A 26089-nucleotide genomic window follows, 5' to 3' on the forward strand; every position below is an offset into this window, starting at 1 on the left:
CTACTGACAGAAAATAAGAAAAATAATTGTAGTCTCCAGCAACAGTGTACATGTACCTGGGGTGATAAGCATGGAACTTTATTGTAAAATATATTACGTATTGCTTAATGCTAAAGATAGCATTAATTTATGGTCTGGACCAGGATCCTATGCCTGGACCCAGTTTTTTAAAGGCTAGACAATGCTATCCACTAGATAACTTTCTTGCCAGTTGAGACCGCATACAATGGATAAGGGGAATTACCTCCGTTATAGTGTTATGCGCTGTTCGAACAACTCAGAGGACCTGGAGTTTTCGTGCTTTGCATCCTCCTAATCATCTATATCATTTACCAAATTTAAAACTAAAAGCAATCAAGAAGACACGTTGTTACGCCGCAAAATGTAACCACGAAATGTAACTAGCAAAATGTTATAGCCTTGAAATAACTGAGAGGCTTGGACATGAGCCTTGTAGATAAAGTGTAAATTGTCTGGTGGTTACAAAAACAGTTTATTCATAAAGTTTTCTTATAATGTCAAATAAACTTACAAATCGTTTTTCGATAATAGTAACTAAATCCTGAAACAGTCGAACGAATTGTCGTTTAGTATATCTTTCTGTACTTATGTGTGACGGTTAAAAGAAAGTTGGCGTTACATAATCTAGGACGTATTAGATGGGTTAGGATGGTGCATTTTTAGCATACTCCCTCTAGGGAGTTGAGCCCGTATGAAATCGAGGCGAGTATCGATTACTGATCATTCTTTTCACACTTTCATCGAGTGAAGACGCTTTCTGTTTTTATCCGACGCTGTCTGTTTTTACCCACCTCCTCCCCTTTTCCCTAAAAGGAAAGTGTAGCGGAGCAGTAATCCGACTGCGTGAGATAATCAACAATGTTAAATGGGCGTTGGCATGGTTAAGTTTTAAGGCAGCAGGACTGGTGGGTTGGTATGAAATTTCTCACATTTACTGGAAGTCCGGTAAGAAATAAGAAATTTCGTATCTATGTTATTGACTACGTTCAAAATTTTCTTTTGAAGGATTACCTTTCTTAACTTTTACTTTTAACTTGCATTACCGTTGATTTATTTACACATTTTAAAGCAAGGCCCATCTCTCAAACGTCGCGGTCTGATATCCCGAGCTAACAACGATGACATCGGTATCTGTAAGATTTGAAGAAATGACGGTAAGTCACCGGTTTGAATTACAGAGTGAAACCAAAGACGATCATCAACAATCAAGGAAATTGAGGAAATGTCTCTCGCGTAGCCATTGTAGGAAGCCGAAAAGGGTTTTATTTTAAGTCACTTAACCTGAAAAAGCTTCCTCTACTAAAAAAATTTAAATAATCGTGGCAATATAATACAGTTACAGAAAGAAACAGCTTACCTTTCTCCATCGTGCTCGCTCCTGCGGGAAACTATACAAAAATGTAGTAAAAATTTTCGCTGTGGCTATATGGCCGGTAACCGGTCAAGGTGTTAAAAACACTAAATGACCGGCAGTCCCATATTCCGTAAATTTCACAAAATCGAAAGACTCTAGCTAATTTAACTATCATATGTCGATTAAGACAAGTCAAGCGATCCTGAAATGCTTTATAGATCTCAAGTCTGACGAAACCGTGTTTTGTGACACTTACAACTTTTTTCAGCTCGACTGCCTGTCAAGGTTTTCAAAACATTAAATGGCCGGCAGTCCCATATTCTCAGTAAATTTCACAAATCGAAAAAATTCAGCCGTTCTGAACTATCATAAGTCGTGATCCTGATCAAACCAGCCGGTTTTGTGGGATTTCTATATTATGTTTTTGTTGGTCTCGAGTCTTTGGATGTTCGTTACTATTTTCTATCCAAAGCATGGCGTGACAGGCGACGTTTGACGTCATAACATCTTGACCTTTCATGCGGCTTCCGTGGAGAACCGGCGGGAAAAATCTCTACGCGTTAGTTCCCTTCTGGAGCTGAAATACACTTCAACATTATCTTGTCGACGTTTATATGATGAAACAAAAAAGCTTGTTTGTACAAGGTAATCTTAACTTTGCGTTGATGTATAGAAATAATATCGAGTTTTCAGTATTTGTTCTTTGCCATTGAGTGGACTGCGAAATTTTACTGAGAATATAGGACTGCTAGCCATTTAGTGTTTTGAAAACCTTGACCGGTTACCGGCCATATAGCCACAGCGAAAAATTTTACTAGAAAATGAAGGTACAAGCCAAAAAAAATAACACTCAGTCTGCACAGTCTGCACAGTCTGCACGGTCTGCACAGTCTGCAGTCTGCAGTCTGCAGTCTGCATGGTCTGCGTTTCAACATGACCGTGCTGGGTTGGACCTCAGTTACCGATGGTGGTTTTTACATAAGAGCCTTGACCGTTGAAATGTTTGATTCAGAGAGGAATGAGTGGACAGAGAGATCACAAATACCAGTTGAAAGATTTGAAAGTCAAGAAGAAATGAAGAAAGGAAAGAAATTTAAGGCTTGTTCTGCAAGTCTCAGCAAAAAAGTGTTAATTAACAGTTAATGAATGAGGCTGAGTATCTTATGAAGAATTATGGAGATCGAGGAGGGTGTTATCCGCCTCGGCCTACGGCCTCGACGGATAACACGATAAATACCAGGGGCGGATCCAGGATTTCTCTTAGGAGGTGCTGCACCATAAGGAATGGCGTAACCGACTGGTGACGTAAACTAATCTTAAATTAAAGCGAATACAAAGAAGAAGGCTTTTGACAAGGCAATAACATAATGTGAACCGCTGAGAATACACATCAACATATCAACCATATCAACCTCGTCTCAAGTTTTACTTAATACCAATAAACCACAAAGATTTTACTTTTTGCAAAATGCCCGTTGCATAAGAACTCCAAATAATAATAATAAAAAACATGTATGTATATATGTATGCATGCATGTATGTATGTTTGTCTGTATGTATGAATGTATGTATCACCAAAACAAAAATTCGAGGAAGGCTTTCTTTTGCCCTACCCCACCCCCATTAGAACTACAAATTGCCTGGAATTTTTCTACGGGAGAATATTGAACGATCTCTGAATTATAGTCGGATGCATTACCGGTAATTTTAATATGTACAGAGAACAAAATGACAGATTGCAAAGAGAATAAAACCACTTAATATACCAAGTACGGAAAACTACTTGTCCATAAAACATTTCCACGCTTTTAACATTCTGCGCACGAGGCGCAACTCAATGAGAAATTTTGCACGGTAATTTTTCTTTAGCTATCAAATGTATTAAGCAATCGATTACATTCAGCTTTAGTCCAATCGAAGGTACAAGAAAAAAGCTTTTATTTTAGTTCTTTTCACTCGTATTTATGGCAGAAATAAAGAGAATAGAAAAACAATGACCTGTGACTGACCTTTCGCACCGAAGCCTTTGTCCACTCGCAGCACAATAAATTTGCAAATTTTTTCCTTTTCATATTCATCGATTACTCGATAAGCTTCTTCTAGTGTGGTGACTACCACCACACCAGAAGACCACAAATTTTCAAAGGATTCCATGACAGAATTACGAGTGTTCACATGTTACTTCTCCTCAATCGTATTTCCCGCCGATTTTAATTTCTCTCGAGGAAAAAAAATTTCGGCTTCAAAACGAGGCTAAGTGCACAACCATTCATATGGAAATGAGTTTTATTTGCATCAGAATAAAACAATCGTTTTCATATCAATGGTTAATTGTGCACTTGGCCGCGTCATGAAACTGAAAAGATTTTCTAGAGCTTGCAAGTGGCCTACTTAATGTTGGATTCTTGCTCTCTTCTTACTTTTATTCATTTTACACACCTGCAACACTCCTCTGGGAATTACTTTCTTTTTTGGGGGTCTTTGACAATCCCCCCACCTTCTGGAATTCCCAGTACTTCCAGTAGGGAGTATAGGGGGAGTATGGAGATTTTCTGAAAGTGATATTTATGTTTAATAAGATACTTCAGGAGCACTTATTGGATCGGCTCCTGGATACTTGTACTTGGGAGTGGAAAATTAAAAAATATATATATGAATGCTGTAGAATAAAAACACATGGCCAATGTTTAATCCCTGCAAGCATTAATAGTGGCAGATCTAGGGGAAGAGGTGAAGGGTCTGCTGCGAGGCCTAAAGGGTGAGTTTTTGAGGGGGGCCCCTCCTTAGAAAGTAGTGTGGATCCAGCAATGGTAGTTATTTAGGGTGGGCCTTATGATACAAACAATGTGTAATTAACAGCACGGTGTGAGTGCAGGTAACCTGCAATCAGTCATTTCTTTTGTTTCTGTCACCCTCCTCCACAAAAAATAAGAATTCCTAGTTGCATGTTAGAATGCGGGCTACTAAGTCGATGTATAAACAAGACAACAATCAGAAATAATTATTGAATTATTTTGTTAATTTTCCATTATCAGAACAATATACCCATTTTTCAGCACAAAGTACATATCTTTTTTTATTATTATTATGTTCTGAGTTGACAGAAACCAAAACAGAAAAGCCTGAAATTATGTCATAAAAATCTAACTGAGACTAAATGAAAGTCACATTCCTTATATATCCAGCGTGACCCTCTGAGCGGTATTACCTTCCGAAGTAATACTGGTCAGAGGGAAAAGATAACAGAACAGAAACAATAAGTTTAATTAACGGGTCATGTTCAGTTCCAGGGGAAACCTACACAAAAAAGCCTTGAGCTATGTCATAAGAAGCCAAGAGAGACTAAATGGAGGTCACATTCCTTATATATCCAGCGTGACCCTCTGATCGGCATTATCTTCCGACGTAATACCAGTCAGACAGACAAGACAACAGAACAGAAACGATAATTATATTTTAAGTCCAACGTTGTTTAGATCTGGAGAAAACCTATACGGAAAAGCTTTAAGGTATGTCATTAAAATCCAGTTGAGAGTAAATGAAGGTCATTTTCCTTACTTATCTAGTGTGACCCCTCTGAGTGGTATTACCTTCCGACGTAATACCGGTTAGAGGGAAAAAGTTCATGCACAAAAGCTATACGATCTCATCCGATACAATTCTACTCAAGAATGCTTTTCAAACGAACCTCTAAGTGGTCATGGAATGGGCTTTCAAACTAGCATATTGCAAAGCCTTACTTTTCTTCGCACTATTCCCCTCCTTCTCCTATACCAGCATGTGAACAAGTCGACAAACACCTGCAAGTCAGGACTAAGACGCCATATTGGATTTACCGAGAATTTCGGAGGGGCAGCCGAATTGGGAAGTCGTCTCCAGTACCTCTCGGCTGTCCTTCTGACCGGTATTATTTAGGCACAACCGCCATCCAGCGGGGAAAAGTGAGCCTGCACGCAGGCTATTGATTTTTGAACTACGCCCCTTTCAAGGTGTCAAGATACTATCCAATAGGAGCAAAGTTAATGTAAACAAACTGACAGGAAGTTGCAAGTGCAGATGTTATGCTAAACTGCATCAGAGGTCAAATCCGGTCAGAAACAAACACCAAAGAAATTAATTGGCTTGAAGCAGACCACTTTCATTTCGACAAGCGGCAAAAATAACATTGTTCAGTAAAAATTAAGAATCCCCTCATAGCATTATCTACCGGCTAGAAACAGGCGGTTTTTAAACGTGTATAAATGTGGTCTTGCGTGAAACAGACCAACTTCATGACCTCTCAGCGTGAGACAAGTGACAAATAGGCTACTGAATTTGCTTAGTCCAAATTAAGAATCCTCCAGAGCATAATAATTTACCCGTTGGAAAGAAAACTGTAAATAAAACCAAGCGGCATTTGAGGCAAAAGTAGTACAGGCCTACAGAAGCTTATTATCATAAGTTTGGTGTGTAAATGTTTGTGCCGCGTGACCTCGGTTTTTGTCATGATAGAGACCTTTTACCGCAAGATTTTTTGCACCCTAAAGTATCATCATCAATCCCGCGTTTGAGAAGAAATACGACTTTTAAGAACTCTTTTGCTCATCGATTATAGAATTCCTTTTTCAAGAAACGTAATTTTGAGGACAATTTCTCCGCTGATATAGAAGTAAGTGGATGAATGAAAACAAATATGGCAGCTGCGAGCTACCACCAGAGAATCTTAAGTCCCAAGTATGGGTAGACGGGTAACGTGAAACCGTTGACTGCAAACCGCAGTTTGTCGTTTGCAGTAAAATGACCAAACCTTGATCTTAAGGTCTCTATTAACGTAGCCTGTCGGCGCCTATCAGTTTTAACCAATTAGATCGCTGCGTTCGTGGGTGAACGCGGGGTATTCAAAAGTCAATAGCTCGCGTGCTTCAGGGCGGAAAACGTTCTGCGCAAGCTTCTGCGCATCCCTTATCGCAGGCTCAAGGCGGGAATTTTCTGTGTGTTGCCGTACTATTGTTTGTTGCTGGAGTTCTGAGTGAAATGCACGAGGTGCGAACGTTTGCTCCATGTAAAGCACTTTTATTTGACATGTTTGCTTTTTTTTTTCGTCGCTTGAAAATTACTTATGGATTCAGAACAACCAATGTTAAAGGAAAAACGGATCATTCCGTCAGTCTGAGGTGGAATAAAAGGTTTTGAACATTTCTAAAGAGGCGAGTATTTTTTCTGATTGTGCATCCGATTAATTTATGAGTTGATTTCCCCGGGTTGAATTAAAACCCGCTTGTATATTCTGTTATTAGTAGTTACAGTTACTCTTTTTACATGCCCAGATTTATTACCTTTGCAGAACCAGCTTTATCTTTGTCTTCAGTCAAAGAAACATATTGCTGTTATAACGCATCAGAGTGAACAAACTTGTGCGCTTATTAAACTTTCTCGGAAATAGAAGGCCAGCAAACTTACTCAAGATCATTTTTCTGTTGCTCAAGTAATAATAGTTAGAGTTTTTTTTCATTTTTCATTACATAGTTTTGTTTTCCAGTACACTGTGAAAGATTCTTTTCTTTACAAGAACAACTTTCTGTACGCAAATTGTCTTTTTCACTCGCTGTGAAGTAGAGAACGACAAATGCCGGCAGTGACTTCAAAACAATTGACTCTTTTCCCGTAAACAATTGCTGCAGCTTGATTTGACTTAGGCGAGCAAAACAAACCCTTATGTGCAGTTTTCTGTATTTTCTAATGATCGGCTGAGTTTAATTTGCTTAAACGAAGACCTTCGCATGGACCAGTTAAGCTTTTTGAAAATAGCTAAATGGTGAATCATGGTTTGGCTGCCAAGTTACAACTGGTCTTTTGCTTTTAAGATCTTTAGGTAGGTTGTTTTCGTACAGAAAATTCATTTCTTCATTGTCAGCAAGAAGTTTTTGAAATAACGTAACTTTAACTTTGTTTGAAGGAAATCCTACTTACGCGTAGGTTTTTGACAGATGTTATGCGTGGTCAACTTGACAACACAAAGCAAAATTTATATATCTGCACGAAACGAGCAAGTTTAAAAAACTATATATAGTTGCTTAGAAACCGATTTTTGGGAAGATTTTACTAGATAAAGATTGACCTTTTTTCTGCCCAGATATCAACGCAATAACTTCTACATTAAGGATTTTGTTTATATTTTAGTGATCTGCGAAACTACGAGTGTCCGATCGAGAGAGGGTTTTAAAATATCAGCTCGAGTGCGACAAAGTTCAGTGACTTCAAACACATTGTGGGCAAGCGTTGATTTTTTTGGGCAAATCACTGTCCAAAGATATGTTGTTTTTGTGTCCACAGTGGAGCTCCGGACCTTATATATCCAGGAACTTCCTTATATGAACACATTTTGTGAATGCATCTTGAAAAAAATTGGACCAACGCATGCACATTTCCAGTACAACGCTGGGAAATTAATGTCGTTAAAGTCCGTTTTACTATGAGGTATTCTTCGAGAAAATTAATTACCGACAAGGTTATAACTACAGCTTGCAACTTTTGAAGACAAATTGCCTTTTCTTTTCAGGTTATGAGTGGAAACATTTTATTTTTAGGCAATAAAATATTTGAAATCCCGCCATTTTTTCAAACCCGGCCAAGGGATCTGGGCAAAAAAGTTCACGCATGCTCATTACGTTTTTCCGCCCTGAACTCGCGTGCAGCCTCACTTTTCTTCGGCCCATTCTCCTCGCGGGATGGCGGCTCTGCCGTCAAAAAGTTTCCCTACACCCGCGGATGCGAAAATGCTCGCAGGCTAGCGGTCAGCTTGAAATATTTCCATGAAATAATAGAGTCGTGGTAATATCTCTAATGGTGATTTTAAACTTCGAGGTTGTCAAGATGTAACTGACTGCTGGCATATCCTGGATTTGTGTGACCCTCACTCCTCCTGGGGAAACAGGAACCGCGTCTCCATTTTTGAACTAATAACAAAATAATAAGAAACAGTAGCAGCATTAGGACAACAGACGATGAGAGGCAGATCAACACTATGTGCCAAGTTTCAAGTTTGGTTTCATTTTCCAAGGAGTTTTCGGTTACGGACGAGGCTCTGCGACCGACGGCCACTGTCAAAGAGAAAACTTGCAGCTGCTTTTGATCAGCGTTTGGTGACGCAGGCGCTGCCGTGACGTTAACGAGCGCGATAGTGTTTTCATCAGCATCGAATCGTGACGTGAGGACCAGGATGCAGGAGGAAGATTGCATTGTATCGAGGGAGACTGGAGATGGCTGAATGCTTCCATTAATTGAAGATTGATTACTTTGTACCTGTTGAAGAAAACAAACGAGTGGAATAAATAATAATAGTAATAATCTTTATTGAGATGACTTTTTCATATAAAATATGGTTTTCAAAAAGGATCTCAATAATTGGGATAAGGCATTGAGGGAGCTTAATTCACCTCAGTTGACAAATTTAAAAAGGCCACCAGAAATGTAAGAATCTGTAATATTTAGTGAACTTTTAGAGTGCTAATTACTTTCACTAAACTATCTTAGTTATAGATTTGTTAGACATTTAACTTGCTGCTTTTGTTTTGAAGCTTATTCAAGTAAATTTTCTGTAAAGCACTTTCGAGTGAAGTAGATATCCCACAAAAAGGGTAGGCATAATTAATTTCTTTGTCTAAGATCGGAGGAAAAACAGTTGTTTGTAACCCTGGAGCAGAAATTTAGCTTTGAAATAAATTAAAGTAATAACTTTTAGCCCACAACACAAATTGTTGATGTTGTTGTTATTTCTCGTTGGAGTTCCTTTTGTGGTAAAAATAAAAATATTTGTGGTAAGTTCTCGGAAAAAAAAAAGCAGACATGAAGCATCGTTAAGCTAAATCCCAAGAAAAAGACAGCAATTCCGCTTTTTTTCCCACGCCTTTCGTAAAAACTAACCGTTTTATCGTTCCAGTTTTTGATCATACAAACTAGAGTAAATATTTCAATTATTATACAAATCTACAATAAATATGCAGAATCACTATTGTTTTGACCGCCTCGACCGTCACCGCCTTATTAATCGTTTGGCACTTACAAATCTTCCAAAGATACACTGTTTGCCCCTTGACTTTCCACAAAGCACTGTTTTCTTTTCAAGTCTTGGGACGATTGTAATAGAACTCTTAAGAATAGTGGGAACAGTGGATCATGGGAAGATATGGAGGTGACTAATGCAAGTAACTATAACTCACCAGAAATGTGAAGGTTTCAGATGAGGCCAAGTTCTTTACAGTAAAGCTAACTTCCAGCTCTTTCCCAGGTGACAAGGGGTAGGAATCGTTAGGTGTCACAACTTCTAATTGCACGTGTTTGAGAACCGATACCTTGATTTGAACTAATGTAACCTCCTTTACGCTGGCACTGTTTGACTGTGAAATTGCCTTTACAGTCAGATTCTGCATCTCATTAACCTCACCGAGTGACTTGATCATCACGTAGCCAGCTGTACTGACATTTGATTCAAGCGCAAGGCTGAAGGGAATGACGTAACTGAAGAATTTAGGCGCTTTAGTTACTTGAAAAGAGAACGATCCCGCGGAGCCGAGGTTGAGTAGTGTAAAAGGGACCTTGGTGGTGTTCCCAGGATAAAGGGAAACAGCTGTGTTGCTTGGTTTGGCTCTGAGGGACACAATATCAGGTACAAGGCTGATGGAACAAGTGCCCATATTTCCTACCAGGTCAAGACCGACGAACAGAACTCTGGGATTGCAGCAGTCAGAGGTAAAGGAAGCTGAGATGGATTTGTTGACTGTACCCTGGTTGAAGGGATCGACTGAAAAGAATAACACAAAACAAGTTGTTGTTATAAAACTGATTGCTTTCTTACTTTATGCAGCCTTTTCAAACGACGTCGCGTCCGTCATGTTGGTATGCCCCCACTGAAAATAAAACGGCGACCATGTTGGTACTCAAAACGGTCCCTTGGGAGTTGAACCCTTATCTTATATAAACACTTTCTTTTGTCGCAATAAATTTTCATAGCGGCTGGCCACATGAGTGAAAACACTCTAAGTGTGTGTTTACTTGATGAAAAAACAAAAACAAAAACCAAAAACACTAACAAAACGAAACGAAAATAGAGAGAGAGAGCTGCGAAAGACTGCTATACATTCTGAAGTTAGAGCCAAGAGAGCAGTCTTTAGGAAACAATTTTTCTAAGACAGCAAACGATGTTTGTATAACCGTTCTAAGAACACAATTAATCGACTCTTGAAACCAAAACCAAAAAAAGAAACCAAACCTAAAGGCAGTTAGAAAGTAACTATTGAATGCTCCTACTGTTTAAAGTTCCATTCCCATTGTCTCGTGTTGTTATTGAGAACATTCCTTCTCCGGCATCAATGAACATGACACGTGTGTACCACGTGCTTGACACGCACTCCGGTCTTCCGTAAACACTTGCGCATGTCCCTGTTTGCTTCGTTACGGAACATGAGGGAGGAGAGACGTCTGGGTACTGCAAATACAAAAATCGATTCCAATCAATGATGTTTTGCTTATGGCTTTTTCTTTTGTTTTTCATTTGCACGCGAGTTCCACAATTTCACTTAAAGATCCAAAGAACGCATTTCTAGAATGATTTCCATTCGTTTATTGCTTGTGCGACCTCAAATAGTTGGTTTGTCCTGGTTTGCGGTAGTCGGTTCAGGTGCAAGGCATTGGACCTGTCGAGAAAATCATTGATGTATAGTATGGTATTGGAATAAGGGATCTATCTAAGGGGGCTTTCCAAAAGTCAGAGCTGGTCGGCCAGCCCATGGTCGGACCTGTTATTTTGACAATGAAATAGGCTTTTTCCAAGAGTTTTTTGCTGAAAAACCATCGCCTCCTGGATAGTTTTGATTAAAAGCGACATTCTCATTACGACGAGAATGGTATGGCGGTAAGTTATAACAAATAAATGGAAAACACCCTAAGAAAACATGCAATAATTACCGGGTTCCCACCTCTCTCCTTATCATATTTCGCTCACCTTGGATGCTACAGTAACAAAGAAAACCATGAAATTAACAACTTGGGTGAATTTAGAATCCTGCGACGCAAATACCGTGACAGTGCTTGTCACTCCATATCTTGCATTGCTAGGGGCGAAAAGGGCAAGACGAAGGACCAACGTGTCATTCTTTCCCAAGGTGTCTTTCGAGGGACTAATGCTTTTGAAATAATGCAGGTCGTCTGATGCATTGAAATACAAGGTTTGCGTGTCCCCGGAGTTTTGAACATTGATTCCCACCTCCAAGGTCTCTCCGGGAAAAATAGAGTTTGAACCGTTTATATCGTGAACATTTTGATTTAGTTTAATGTCAGCGAGAATGAATAAAGTTGGCTTTGCACGCTGAAAGTGGGCTCCACTCTTGTCTATTCCTGTCACCTTGAATCTAAATTTCTCTGCGGAAGGAACAAAGGTAACGAAATAGGTGTTCTTGTAGAAGCCTTGCCCTTGTGTGATGTTGAATGTCTCAAGGTCTGTTCCGTTTAAATCCACGAGCGTTAAAGTGCTGACACTGTCTATTTCCTTTCGTCCAACAAAATCTAATGTGAGCCACAGCATTTGGCCTGGAAGAAAAGGAATACTGGAATAAAGTGACATGCTCAGGCCACTTAAGGTATGAGTATCTAATCAAATGTGCATTTTTTGATAAAATACTATTTAGAACGGTTTGCTTCTATCAATGATTCTGAAAATTGAACTACAAATGTAACTTAATGGCCCTAGCAATATGAGATATTTTAGAAGCTCAAATTTTTGTCAAGTGACTTATAATTGAGAATTAATGATCAAAATATTTACTCTAAAATGGGGAAAGGATAATGAAAGAGCAACAAGTTCTTTTAGGTTCATTTCAGAGGCTATTAAAAAGGTTCTGAAAACTCGACTTGTATATAGGTAAATCATAGTTAATGGAGGTGAATGGTTATGAAGCCCGGCAAACATCAAAGGAGCAAACAAAGATGCCAAGATTTATGTTAGAAGGTCCACGACCCTGCACAATCTTTTGTTTTGCGTTCATACGTTATGCATGAATTACGTAACCAGCACGTTTCAATTGGTTAGTTCCTCAGTACAGAGTAAACAACTATTGTGTTTTGTGCAGGGTCAAGGCCAAAAAAGAGAACAAAAACATACAACAAAGAACTTTGTCGGGTTTCATAATCATTCCCTCTATTAACTATGGGTAAATAAAGGGAAAAGGGTCACATGACTTGTTAATTAGTTAAATAGCTGATAGGACAAATAACATTTCCAACCATACAATGCGAATTTACGATTTACACTGTTTATGTAACACTTTGGTGGTGAAAATTCCTAAGATTAAAGTTTGCAACCCTTCACTTTAGGAAATCGTATTTTGTGACGTCACTGACAAAGTAATGTCACGTGTCATTTAAAATCGCGTTTAACGTGTTTTTTTCATTGAGCCACATTTGTAGTTCACTTTTGAGTATCACTGATGGAAGCAAACCGGTTTAAATAGCATTTTACAAAATATGCGTAATTAATAACTAAAGGTTGTCATGTCTTAAGTGGCCTGGGTAATGTAAAGCATGTATCCTCCGTGATAAACTTGTAGATTGCCGGATAGGAAATTCTTTTTGCAATTCGAATTCTTTAAGTTTTCAAAGAAAAGGTGTCAACTTGGCACAAGGTCGATTGTTATATATAAAGCACTTGTCACTGTTTATTCATGAGTAATGACGTTAGAACAAAGAAGGACCAAGAGAATTACATTACATCTCCACGATTCTTTAGACCTGTCTGGCTGTACTTTAACTTTCGAATACACACGAGGAATCGTGGAAGGAAATGAGCCGGACGGTAGACCTGTTCCCGTGTGAAATTCGAGGGTCTCAATGGGGTGGTGGCATTTACGGTTATCGGCTAAAATTTTGGCTCTTTTACGGCTATCGGCTAATTTTTTTCAGTTACGGTTAACAAAAAAGTTAAAAATTAACTTCTTTTGTTTCAAAAAGTTAAATATTAATTAACCTGTATTTTTTGTATCTTTAAGCAAAACAAAGGTCTTAAGATCATCTCGGCATGTGAAACAAGCTATTCTTTTGAAAAATTTTAACACTTGATAGATCGTACTTTTTACAAAGTATTCCACATCTAATATTATTTTACACATAGAAATGTCAATAGTCAATTTAAGAATAATCTTTGTGAAAAAGCAAAGCACACACGCGAACGCCCAACTCACAGGTCGGGGCGCGACATTCATTTCAACAGAAATGGTAGACTGTTCACAGTCCTCTATTTTTCCGTAAGATCGTCGAGATCGAGCGCTTTGCGTTACGGGCTGCCATCTTGCATGAGTATCAACTACTTATGTGACGGGGGTGGTTTGGGAGGAAGCGCTCACCCCTCTCCCCTTATAGCTATAATCCCCGACGCCCGCTCCCTCGGTACATTTGAAAATCAAGATGGCCTCCATTAACGGTAAGACGCGCTATATTTCGACGATCTCACGAAAAAATAGGGGACTGTGAACAGTCTACAGAAATGGCCGTTTTCACACTAGAGACGGATTATTCGTGTGAGACGGGTTATCCGTTTGATGATTCGCGTCAGGTAAATACGTCTTAATTTGAAAATGAAGTAGTTTTAATTTTGAATGAACAATCCGCCTGACTTTATCCTTCAATTTCGACGGACAGTTTGAAGACGGGATTATCCGTTCCAGATAGCCTGTGTACAGCCGCCTCCTCCCCTCAGAAAAAAAAATTGAAGAAGGGGTGTCTGTCGGGAAGGGAGCGACTGTACACAGGCTTGTCTCAGACGGATAATCCGTTTCTAGCTCTAGTGTGAAATAACAAAATAACAAAATTCCCGTGTCTAGTGTTTTTAATGATAGCGAAGGACTGTACGGAACCACTGTCAGCCGTTGCCTTGTCCGTAGGCCTCATTATTTCGCACGGCTAATGCGTTTCGGGTCACCTAGTCCGAGCGAGTTTGCCACCGAAATGCCTTGACCGAGATTGCGTGGGAAGACGCCGTACAGGGACTAGGCATGGCAATGTCTACCGTAGCGTCAGAGAAAAACAGGGAAATGTTGTTTATCGGCACCGTGTTTTACAAACAGTGAGATCTCTGCGTGTTGTTTCACTAGTGTTTCGAGGGCACGACCTTCTGAAAATCGCAAATATTAATCCCCAGTAACAAGCCACACTTTCGCTATGAAAAAAAAAATTATTTCCCCCAGAGAGCGGCGGAAGTGGAACCAGGGTCTTGGTCAACACCTAAAAGGCGCTTTACCTAACGTGCGTACGGCCACGCTGGCCGGGAAATAAAAAAACGCAACCATAAGTGAGTTTAGTACCTTCCTTAAAAGTGGCAAATCTAGGGAACACTTTCTTTTACGGTTAACTCTTTTTTACCCTATTTACGGCTAACGGTTAAAATTTTTCAATTTTTACGGCTATCGACTAAATTTTTGGCCGTTTTACGCCTATCGGTTAACCCCATTGAGACCCTCAAATTCATGTAGCTGGTAGACCAAAAACTCTCAATAAAACATCATTGTGAGTCGTGTCACTTTCCTTCTTTTCTCTAGTGTTGGCCATTTCAAATCATTCAGAATTTTCGCGAAATGTTGCGCATGAGACCGGCACATTCAAAAACAGATAAAGGACATTGAGAATGTGCAGAGACGAGCGGCACGTTTTGTTAAAAATGAATGTAGCACCAGTACTGGAACTGTCACGAAAATTCTGTATTATTGAAAATGGCTACTCACGAAGGAAAGTGACACGACTCACACTGATGTTTAAAATGGTCTCTGGTCTATGAGCTATACAATTTCCACGTTATATATTATTTAAAAGGCGACGGGGCACTGGGCAATTCCATCCTGAGATATTCATTCAAGTTAGTGCGAAAACAAACAAATGCCAACACAGTTTTATTGTACGTACAATCAGAGACTGGTACTCTTTACCAAATTGTGTCATTGAAAGCAGTCAGTGGAGGTTTTCAAAATGGCCGTTATGTGCATCTTTTAAAACATGAACACGGGACATTTTATTATTATTATTATTATTATTATTGTTATTATTATTATTATCATTATTATTATTTTTGTTATTCACTTAACACTCGCACCCTGATGATATGTTAACATAAGCACCAGCACATTTGCACATCTGCCGTGATGGGATATCCTCTTTGCAGATAACACGATTAGAATCAGAATTGGAATGTGTTGTGGATTGCCGGGATGGCAAATGCTCTGAGTTAAGTCAAGTCAGCAAAATATATTTTTGCGTTCGAGGTACGAGAACGCAACCCCTAATTTGTGTTGGGTGTTTTGTGAATTATTGGGTGTCCCGTGCAATTAATAAGGGAGGTTTTTTCGAGATTGCATGCGTCGTCGTCGTCGACACTCATTTGCCTCGCTTAGAGGCGCTTGTTTACGTTTTGGCTCACTTTGACGCGCTAACTGACTTAGTGATTCATGTGTCCTTGGCGTTCATCCTTCAAACGTTTGCTGAAATCTTCTATTCTGTCTTCGTAAAACGTTCATCTTTTAAAAGTGTGCTGAACCTTTGTAAAGCGTACATATTTAAGAGTTTGCTGAAGGTCTACTATCCATCTGTGTTTGCTGAATCTTTCAATACGTTCATCTTTCAAAAGTTTCGGCGGCTGTCGTGCCACAAAGTAAATCTAACGAGTTGTGTAGCTCGGCGGCTGTTGTGCCACAAAGTAAATCTACCGAGATGTGAAGCTCAGCGGCGCCATTTCATCATGACTTGTGATATTTTAGGCACCGAACAAACGAACATTTTAGGTCTATGTTATTTATTCGGAAAAACTTATTAACAGTCCGCAGTAGCTCCACTCAAATAACTGAAATCAACACACTCGAACAAATTCCTGCAGCACTTATTGAGAAAGACCATACGATATCACTAGCCTTCAAGGCTTTTTCATAATGATACACAGATTAAATAGAGGTTTCGCTGTAAGTAATCCTTACGTTTAAAATATGCTATCATCAAATTAAAGTCCGGTTTCCATATGATCGCTACCACCGCATGTGATCGCTGCGATCGCTGAGAAAAAATAAAAAACTTCTATTCAGGGATCGCAGCGATCATAGCGATCATATGAAAGCACTCTCCAGCGATCGCAGCGACAACAATCTCAGCGATCGTTGTCACTGCGATCGCTGGAGAGTGGTTTCCATATGATCGGTGAACCTTTTTTTTCTCAGCGATCGCAGCGATCACAGCGATCGTAGCGATCATATGGAAACCGGGCTTAATCTATCGCCCTAACCATCCACCCTTCCTCCTCAACTGCTACCTGTACGCCTGACAAACATATCGAACGCACTCTTCTAAGCTCCGATTACTCCTAGTATTAACTTATTTATTACAATATGTAGCGCTAAGTCTATATAGTCATTAACAAACATTAAATTTAGCATATAATATTAAACTGTAATTAGGATAGTATTCATAAAAAAAAATATTAATGAAGATTAAAAACAAACAGCTTTTAAGCAGTGAAAACTTACCATGCTAAGGCAAACGTTAGAAAAAAGAATGATTGAAAGGGGGAAGTCCAAAAATTTGGTGGCTGTTCATTGAGTTGTTTAAAGTTTATGAATAGACAACCCACCCGGAACGCTAAATAGAGCTCGCAATAAATTTTGTATAACAAAAAAAATCCAAAGAAAACTGGAGCTTTTTTACATACTTTCATACATACGGCCCACTCGCATGTCTCCTTACCTCTCAAAGGATTTCCCACTACACGTCTTGTAGTTCCTCGTTGCAGGTCTTCTACATCCAACAGTTGGTAAGTGAAGTCAAGAGGACTGGACCCGGTTACCTGAAGTGTGTATGGTCCATTGCAGGAAACCGCCAGCTTTAGGGTCCCGCTAACCAAGTTACTGGCTTTTCTAATAAAAAGCTTATTTGACTGGGTTACTATTTTGAGATGCAATGAATTTCCTGTGAACAAATCAGTGCGAAATTGAATTTTTAAAAATAAAAATGCTTGGAAATCACCTGGAACAATACTTAGCGAGCAGTCTCGTCTGAGCAATTACAAACAAGATTAAAGGTAAAAAGGAAACAGGTTATTCGCACTCCTTTCGTCACCTTCTGTATTTATTTCTTTGAAACCACTGCCAATCCAACGTTCTACCCAGCCCAATGTTTCAATAATGGACATTTTGATGAATCTTTTTCCATTTAATTTTGATAAGAAGTCATCTTTTTTCAGTTGATTGCTATGGTATTTTTGTGATAATGTTTTCACTTGTCGACAATATCCGCTTTAGGCAGGTTATCTCGAGCTCTAGATGAATTAAAACAAATTTAGTTGTTTTTACTTTTTCACTGAATTGTTAATTATATAATACGATGAACGTATCATCGCCGCGACACCCTAAAGGCAATCCATATTCATAGGGGCTTATTTTACGTACCTTCAGCAGTTTTGACATCTAAGCTTGCCGAATTAGCCGCCGTTAATATAAAAACCAAGCTTTGTAACGTGCTGTCGATATCCACGAAATGAGTTTGACCACTGAAGGACTGAGTTCGAGTTTCCTTTATATTCAACAACTCCACTTTTCTGAGAGCAACCGATGAGTTAGGTGCACCTCCACTATCAATGACTTCAACAACCTGAGCTACTCCGGCCTTGCTAGTTTCAAGGACTTGTCCACCTGTTTGGGCAGCGATGTCCTGGTACAGGGCTTGACTTTGAGCATTTCTCCTTGTACGGTGACGGGGAGACTCTCTAAAGTTCAACAGTTGATCCGATTGCTGGGCATCTCGCTTTTTTCGCCGACCGCATTTACCGGATAAAATAAAGTTGATCTTAACTTTTTTCTCCTTAGCCAGGGACATGATTTCCCTTTCTCTATACTCATCTTTCACGTCTGCGTCTGAGAAGTAGTAGATGATGGTCTCCGGGGGACAGTGGAGCAGAGCCTTGTAAACACCCGTCATGCCTAGCTCAGGGCAGTCCCCGCCTAGAGAAGCAGTTAGGTTGTTAACTGCGTCGATCACTGTTTTTGCATCACTTGTTACTGTAACGGGACCCACGCCTATAAAGGAACGAAAATAGTAACGTTGTAGATCACAATAGACTAAATTAACGGCTGTTTTGTAAAGCTAATCATTATTTTACTGCTACTGTGCTAGAAAGTTTATATCTTTGCTTTAGATGTTTATGCCCAAAATTGCTCTCAAAAAAGATTTGTAACTTGCCGTGTTATAGGGCCGGGTACTGAACAGTCTGTTCTTAAGCTTCTGATTTTTGTGGCAAGCAGCAGTGAGCATGGTTACTTGTGGACAAGTGTTCCCTTGTTTTTGCAGTGAGCAAAACAAAAATCTCGATTTTCTAATTCTGGGGAGTTTGATGAACTATTTCTGTAAGGGAAAGGGGGCGAGTGGACGAAAAACCGCCTTGTTATATAATATGAATAATAAATGTTGATAGGCGACTTACCTGGATCGCTAAAAGGCACAAGAATGTACGTGAAAGATGCTCCTTTCTTTCGTAAAGTCCGCTGAACAAAATCGATTGATACTCTTTTCACCTCGCTGATTTCATCTGGTGCAAATAATTAAAGAGAAAGCAAGTTATATAAACCAGATTTTTCCGAAAGTCTCAAGATGCTAAATAGTGAGAATTGCGTACTCTGTTGTACGTGTTATGACGATCTATCCACTAATTACAAACTCCTTTCTGTTGGATTGCTGTTTGTTTTTTTGTTTTTAATCATCAAATATAGCTTCTTTTTGTTGTAAACGCTTTCAGCCGGACTACGAATGTAGCCTGTGCAGCGCCCTTGCTTCCCTTCTAACAGAGGCCTCTTTTCCCTGGTATTCGGCGGGACAGGATACCAGGGAAAAGAGGACTCCTGCTAGCAGGGAACGTCCTCGCTCGTCTATCGCACTTCTCCCTCTTCGCTAACTAAAAGGAAACATATCGCAGCGACTTCTACCTGGGCTAATAAAAACTCCGGATCGAAAAAAGTGGTAAAGGCACTGACAATTACTGCAATTTCAGTTTCCAAACACTAAAGACTACTTCTTCAGTAACTTTCAAAACGTCTAAAGAATCGGCAGCTCGCACTTTCAGTGAAACTTGCATCTTTGTTTCTAATCAGTTACCCTGGTTATCAAAGTTTTTTTTTATTTTGCTGTTTTTGTTTTCGATCTCGCACCCGGAAACCGTGACTAAATAGTTGTCTCCCACCCAAGGCAATGTACTGTAGATAGCTCTTGCACATTTCTCGCGTTAAACGGCAGTCGTAAGTTGAAAATTACCAATAAAGCCATACTGTCTTACCGTCAAGGCTCAGCCCTTAGACCACCCGAATATTCAATCAAACATGGCAACAATAACAAAGGAATTAGCTTTAATTAAGAATTATTAGAGGAATTATCATTTCTAACTCACCTCTCATGCTCCCTGATACATCTATCACCAACGCCAAGGAATTTTCCGACTTCAGATTAAGAAATTTAGCAAAGACGTCATCACCAACGGTCGAGCGAATGTCATTGAGGAATATGCTGGTGGCTTCAATAGCAAAGTCAGCGGCAATTTTATGCAGGCTAAAAAACAACCAAAAAAAAAAAAATAGAGAGAGATAACACGTTTATTTGGCTGTGCTTTGTTGCATGCTCTATATTTAGCAAATGTTGGTTTCAGCTTTCGAATTAGTATATGAATATATGAAGATTTTGGAGATCAAGGCGTTAATATCCCAACCTCGTTCCCAGGGTTCTCTCCTACCCGCCCTAGGAGAGAACCCTGGGAACGAGGTTGTTAATATCCGTCTCTTAGAATAACTATCTGTATTCATCCTTCTCTCCCCTTCGCCAGGCCAGGCCATACAAAAAAGGACAAATTTTTGCTATTGGGTTAATGGAAAAAGCTTTTGATTTTGTTCCATTCGATCTCTTTGAACTAATACTGATGTAAGTATAGGGAGCCCAAACATTTTGTCTCACTGGGAATGTATGGGATCGATTTGCCAAATAACTTTTACAGCTTTTTACAATGTAGCGTCCTGTCGCGAAATATATGGTTTATATCGTGCCCTAAGCAATTAACAAATCCAATCAGCCAATCAACTTCTGAATTAATCATCTAATCTAGTACAGGATCTTCTGGCATTTGTCCGCTTATCAGTGGTCAATGGATAGAGTGCCCGCTCGGTGTTTGGGAAATCCTCACTCTCGTGACACGCTCCATGTTCTTCTATGCTTCATGGCATCTTTTGAGATGTACAAAAGTTGCGAAAAGTACTCGCTCGAGGTTGTGGCCCCACTAGCAGTTTTTAAAGTTATAAACCTCGGGAGTGCATCATTTTCTTAGGTAGCAGGAGAAAACAACTTTTATTTGGTTACAACTTGATCATGGAAAAGAACGTCAAGTTCTTCAAAACCTGAATGAAAATTTAAGTCATTTAACGGAACATTTTATCGTCATTTCTTTGAAGAAACGCTTAGGAATGCGATCTCTCAACGAGCACCACTACGCGTATTTCGTCAAGTTAACTGTCACGCACTTCTTTGACTTCACATAATATGTTTGCATGACTTGATCTCTACGTTGCTTTTCTCAAATAAGTCTCGTTCTCTTCTATATGGTAATACCTTAATTCATAACATCGATGAGTTTGCTCAATCACTTATGTCTTGTGCGTTTTTTGCTTCATGAAGCTCGATGCATACAATCGTGGTCAACCGCACGAAAATCGGTTTAGAGGCTTAATTTTTTTATTTTAACGACAATGACACCTACCTTTAAATCATGGGCGTCATTGTTGTTTATAATTAAACGTGAGTTTTAACTCACTTGTCAAAAGAAAAGCAGAGAATTCGAATTAATAAAGGCCTCAGACTAATTGCTCTTGAAGGCTCTAGTCCCTTTATAAAACCTAAATTTCACTGTTCGCCCTTTTACAATATAATAGATGCTAAAGATGCGGTTTTCTTTTGGTAGAAAGTAAACTCTTATGTAACTCTCTCGTCTAGCTAAAATTAGCATTGCTCTTGGGTGTTAACATGGACTGTACAGGTCAATTCTAGCCTAGTCATAAACGACAGCCGAAAATGCCTCTCTTTTGCTGAGCAGCTAATTGCACAGCACAGCAAGCGGAAATTTTTTCTCAGCCTCCCCTAACTGGAGACAATCCCCCTGGTGCGACCACTAGACTTTAAGGATCTATAAGGGGTTGCCTTCTTCTTCTGAAGTGGGTAATTAATTAATTAATTTATCTATTTTGTTTATTATTTCTTTATAACAGGGCTCAATTCAACGCTTTATTTTCATAAAAGTCGAGATCATACCTTGCGTGGGGCGAATCAAGTGTAGAAGACGCATCTTTGTTTATCCCGCCAGTTGCAGGCTTCAGACGGCTCTTATCCCCTGTCCCACCATGGCTACATTTTCCCATATTCTCAGGCTTCTTGATGTCTTGACCTGACCTGTATCCACTAGTAAGCTTTATTGTGATCAAGTTATTTTCACATTCCCCTGGTTTGCAGTCCTTGCATGTTGCTTCGCTGGGGGATGCAATATTCTCTTTCGGGATGTCACTTCCGGGTTTGGCTAAAATGGGTACTGTATTACCGAGTTCTATCCAGTTGGAATGACTGTAAAAATCTTGCAGAGTGTGCAAAGCGTCGCCGGCCAAATTTCTAGCATGTTGTAGTTTATCTCCTTGAAGAAGCATCATGACAAGCTCTTGACGTAGCTGCACGAGCCGCGTAGCTCCTTGCTCAAACTGCTCGCCATCGAAGTGTGCAGAAGCCGAGGTACTAAAAGGGAAAGAATCAACCTCAACGTTGGCGCTTTGAATTTCGTTTAAGGCGTTGAGAAACTTGATTTGCGGCGATATGTTATCAGTAGTAACTTGTATAGCTTCTTGAACATCAGTCGATTGAATATGATCCAAAACGTCTGTTAGTGAACCTTTCTTCAAATACTGCGGGTTCTCAGCAAAAAAATTAAGAAGTGGTTTTAGAAATCCTTCCTTTGTTATCATTGCATGATCACGCGTTGTCGACTTTCCGTTTCCTGAGAGAACTCGAGGCAAGAAGGCTACGGTGGTAACAGGAAAGCAGGCCACCAAGAAAAAAGACGCTAAAAGGGAGAAATTTGCCATGTTCGGTCTGTGGTTAAGGGATATTCGAGTGACCGATGTCTTTGTGAAACCCAAACCCTACCAAGCTGACCTTTAACTACCGTTCTTTGAGCGCGTTTAACTCTTACCATATGTGACATATTAAATTCTGCAAACAGAATATTGCAATGCTGATCGTACTATGAAAATTAACTTTGCAAGACATCAACGCGACACCGAAAAAAAACTTCAAAGAGAGCGGGATTGTAGCTATGGACAGCTGTTTCATAGGAAGCTGTTTCAGGATCACGCCATATCACGTTTGTCCTGGAGGGCAAGAGTCCAAGTATCAAGTTGATGTCTCGCAAAGAAAATGTAAAGGATTGGTCAAAACCAACTTCAAAAACATGGAAAAACCATGCAAAAATTACAGCATATCGGATCTATAAGATAGATCTAGGGCTCCAAAATACATAAATTACGAATATTAACCACAAAGGACTGCAAACGACCGCAAACGAATATGCCGAAGAACGTAGGATCTAGATAGACCTGACCAGCAAACAGAGACTATGCTCTCCTCTCCTGCTTTCTTGACTTCTCTCCTGGCCTTTTGCATTGCCTGGGCGCTAGTATGGCAGTGGCAGCGCTCGGTCACGCGAAGAATTTGATTTTACTTTCCAACTAAGGTAGATTTTCTCATTGCCGAGCGCTGCCAATGGCTTTGTTTCGCATTCTCTTTTCAAGTTGAATTCAATTGCAATCCTCTTTCACTCTAACTTAGATTCTGTAGTGCATTCTCTTTTAACAATGTATTCAATTTTTAATCTGGATCGAGTTTTACTTACATTTGTATTTTATTTTCAATTTACTTCATTTTAACTCAGGTTCTCTTATCATGATTTGTTCGGTTTTGATTGACTGTAATGTAACTTAGATTCTGTATGACATTCTGTTTTAAAATACACTTCATTCAAATCTCCTGAAATTTGAATCGAGCTTTTTGTTTTACATTAAATTGCGTTGATATTTGAATTTCATTAGATGTGCATTATGTTTTGCATTTTTAGTCGCTTAAAAAAGAAAACTGAATGAAACTGAATGGCAGTCCTCGGCCACCATACACGTGATATGGCGTGATTCTGTGGGTGTTGGGAGTTCTAAGTTAGGGCTTACATCACAGTGTGCGGGTTATTTTATAGCAGATTACCTCCTCTCTGCCTGTTACGTCATGCTGATGAGCTACAATAATAGCGAAGTAGCTGTCCATGGCTACCGAAAGAACTAAAACAGAGCGGGATTGTTGTTGCATTGACGTCTTGCAAAGTTAATGTTTACGTAGTACGATCAGCATTGCAGTATTCTGTTTACAGAATTTAATATGTCACTTTTTATTTTTGTTGGTCAGGTCTACATCGATTCTACGTTCTTCGGCGTATTCGTTTGCGGTCCTTTGTAGTCCTTTGTGGTTAAATATAATGTTCGTATCTTACCATATGATAAACTGTTGCAACAGCTAGAGTATATTATATACAGATTGCGAGGGCCCACAGTTAGTTTTGTTTTCCCGAGAGTTTCGTCTCAGGAAACATCAGGACTCGAGGGAAAACAAAAGTGACTGGTTTCGCGAGGGACCTAACATTAAGTGTTTTATTATATTTCTAGACTTTCACTTCAACGTACTTCAACAGCAACAAAGGAATAAGCTTACAGAGCAGAGCGAATCAAAACAGTCGACTCGGTACTTAAAAGAACACAAATTTACTACTGAATAAATGATTTACAAAGTACTTTTCTTATATTATCTGCATCTTTTCCCTGCACTAGCTGCTGTTTATCTTCTTGGATAACTTTGAAAATCGTTGCTTTTTAGCTTGAGGCTTTATGTTTGTGTTGTTGTGTTCATTCACGAACAAGAAAACTGGCAGTGTTTTTCCGGCCTTCTGTCACGCCACTTTCCACCATGCTTTGATCACGTGCTGTAACATCACGAGCCTCAGCGCTCCGGAAGGTAAAAAATTCGTACCGTCTGGTTGCTATGAAGTGACGTAATCATCCAGTTGAGTATATATCACCGTAACACTTTTGCGGTCAACTACCGCAGCGCTTGTAAAGTACTTTAATTAAAACTGTGTTCAAAACCCTGAAGGAAGTCTGTTTATTCTTGAGTCAATAAATGCACTGCTGACTTTCACGAGGTCAACTTTTGCATAAATTATCAAACATTATGTTAAGCGGGAAATCTACCTATGGTTCGCGGGAAATGCAACTTGTATAGCGGCGCAAGACAGATGTTTTGAGAGTCGAGAATGTGCTCACAAACTATTCACTATGCGACGAAAGGAGAAATCACTGGCATGATAGCTGCATGTAATGGTAATTTTATCAATCCAGGTCGCGCCGTGTTCGCTCGAGAACGCTGTGACAACCTCGTTTGGCGCGCTTCTCAAATTAATACTTCCAAAACATGTTGTGATCGGTAAGTAGACTTAAGCACTTAGTATCGCCAAGCCATTCGAATCACTGTATACCCAATTCTTTGTCTGAAGATTCTAGCAAACACACATACCAAGTAAATCTGGATGGAAAAGGAAATTGTCTCCCTAAACGCAGCCAGATTATATTTTGAAGGATGGCGGCACAATTCAACGTGTCTTCCAAGTCAGCCCTAATTTATAGTTCGTAAGAGTATAAATTGCGATCTCCTTATTTTCGCTTAAGCTTTCTTTGATTAAACTTCAGTAGAAACAAAACAACGCAGGCATGACATTCTCCCGCATGAGACACAATCAGCTAAAGGAAATATCTGTTTACAAGTCGGGTAAATTATCCATTCTTGCATACCGCAAAATCAGCTAAAATCAGTCGCAGGAAACCTGGCATATTATTAAGCCTGAGCGCTTCTAAGAATGACACGTCTAGAATTTTGACGCGTAGGAAAAAATAGGCAGTTGTTCTATATCCTTTCTGGTTCATCCAGGTAGAAGTCCTGGCATATTATTATGCCTGAGCGCTTCTAGGATATATAACACGTTTAGCATTTCAACCCGTAGCCGTAAAAAAAAATTAGGCAGTTGTTCTATATCCTTTCTGGTTCATCCAGGTAGAAGTCCTGGCATGATATCATTATGCCTGAGCGCTTCTAGGATATATAACACGTTTAGCATTTCAACCCGTAGCCGTAAAAAAAAAATTAGGCAGTTGTTCTATATCCTTTCTGGTTCATCCAGGTAGAAGTCCTGGCATATTATTATGCCTGAGCGCTTCTAGGATATATAAACGTTTAGCATTTCAACCCGTAGCCGTAAAAAAAAAATTAGGCACTTGTTCTATATCCTTTCTGGTCACTTATGGCATTACGGGAACTGCTCTTCAATGGTTTCGATCATATTTGACTGGCAGGACCCAACGAGTGTACATAAACCAGACATACTCTGATGACTTTCCACTGCCTCATGGGGTACCTCGGAGTTCTTGTCTAGGCCCTTTATTATTCACGATGTATGCAAGTAAACTCTTTGAGGTTGTTCAGAACCATCTCCCAAATATTCATGCTTACGCTGATGACACCCAGATATATTTATCTTTCAAGCCGGACTCTACT

General features: G+C 39.5%; 2 protein-coding genes across 2 annotated transcripts in view; one reads left to right on the plus strand and one right to left on the minus strand.

Annotated features, from left to right (window-relative positions):
* Positions 1-7877: 7877 nt before the first annotated feature.
* Positions 7878-22668, minus strand: LOC140948250 (von Willebrand factor A domain-containing protein 7-like). Its single transcript, XM_073397478.1, has 9 exons — positions 21710-22668; positions 19809-19966; positions 18852-18956; positions 17821-18447; positions 17120-17341; positions 11355-11938; positions 10661-10838; positions 9574-10154; positions 7878-8656 (listed from the first exon to the last, which is right to left on the minus strand). Exons 1-9 carry the CDS (start codon positions 22525-22527, stop codon positions 8207-8209), a joined length of 3723 nt encoding a protein of 1240 aa, XP_073253579.1. The 5' UTR covers positions 22528-22668; the 3' UTR covers positions 7878-8206.
* A 3316-nt stretch (positions 22669-25984) lies between these two features.
* Positions 25985-26089, plus strand: part of LOC140927934 (uncharacterized) — a 906-nt gene continuing 801 nt past the window's right edge. Inside the window, exon 1 of the mRNA XM_073377645.1 lies at positions 25985-26089. This exon is cut by the window's right edge and continues 801 nt beyond it. Within this exon, the coding sequence (XP_073233746.1) occupies positions 25985-26089 (105 nt within the window).

This window comes from Porites lutea, chromosome 1, assembly GCF_958299795.1.
Source record: "Porites lutea chromosome 1, jaPorLute2.1, whole genome shotgun sequence".
NCBI classification, from domain to species: domain Eukaryota; kingdom Metazoa; phylum Cnidaria; class Anthozoa; order Scleractinia; family Poritidae; genus Porites; species Porites lutea.

Excerpts from the sequence above, each read along its gene's own strand:
- LOC140948250 (XM_073397478.1), bottom strand. The coding sequence starts at position 22,527 with ATGGCAAATTTCTCCCTTTTAGCGTCTTTTTTCTTGGTGGCCTGCTTT. Across the intron at positions 17,342-17,820 it reads AGATGTCAAAACTGCTGAAG|GAAATTCATTGCATCTCAAA; the intron begins GTACGTAAAATA and ends ATTTGTTCACAG. Across the intron at positions 11,939-17,119 it reads AGTGGGAAATCCTTTGAGAG|GCCAAATGCTGTGGCTCACA; the intron begins GTAAGGAGACAT and ends CTTTTCTTCCAG.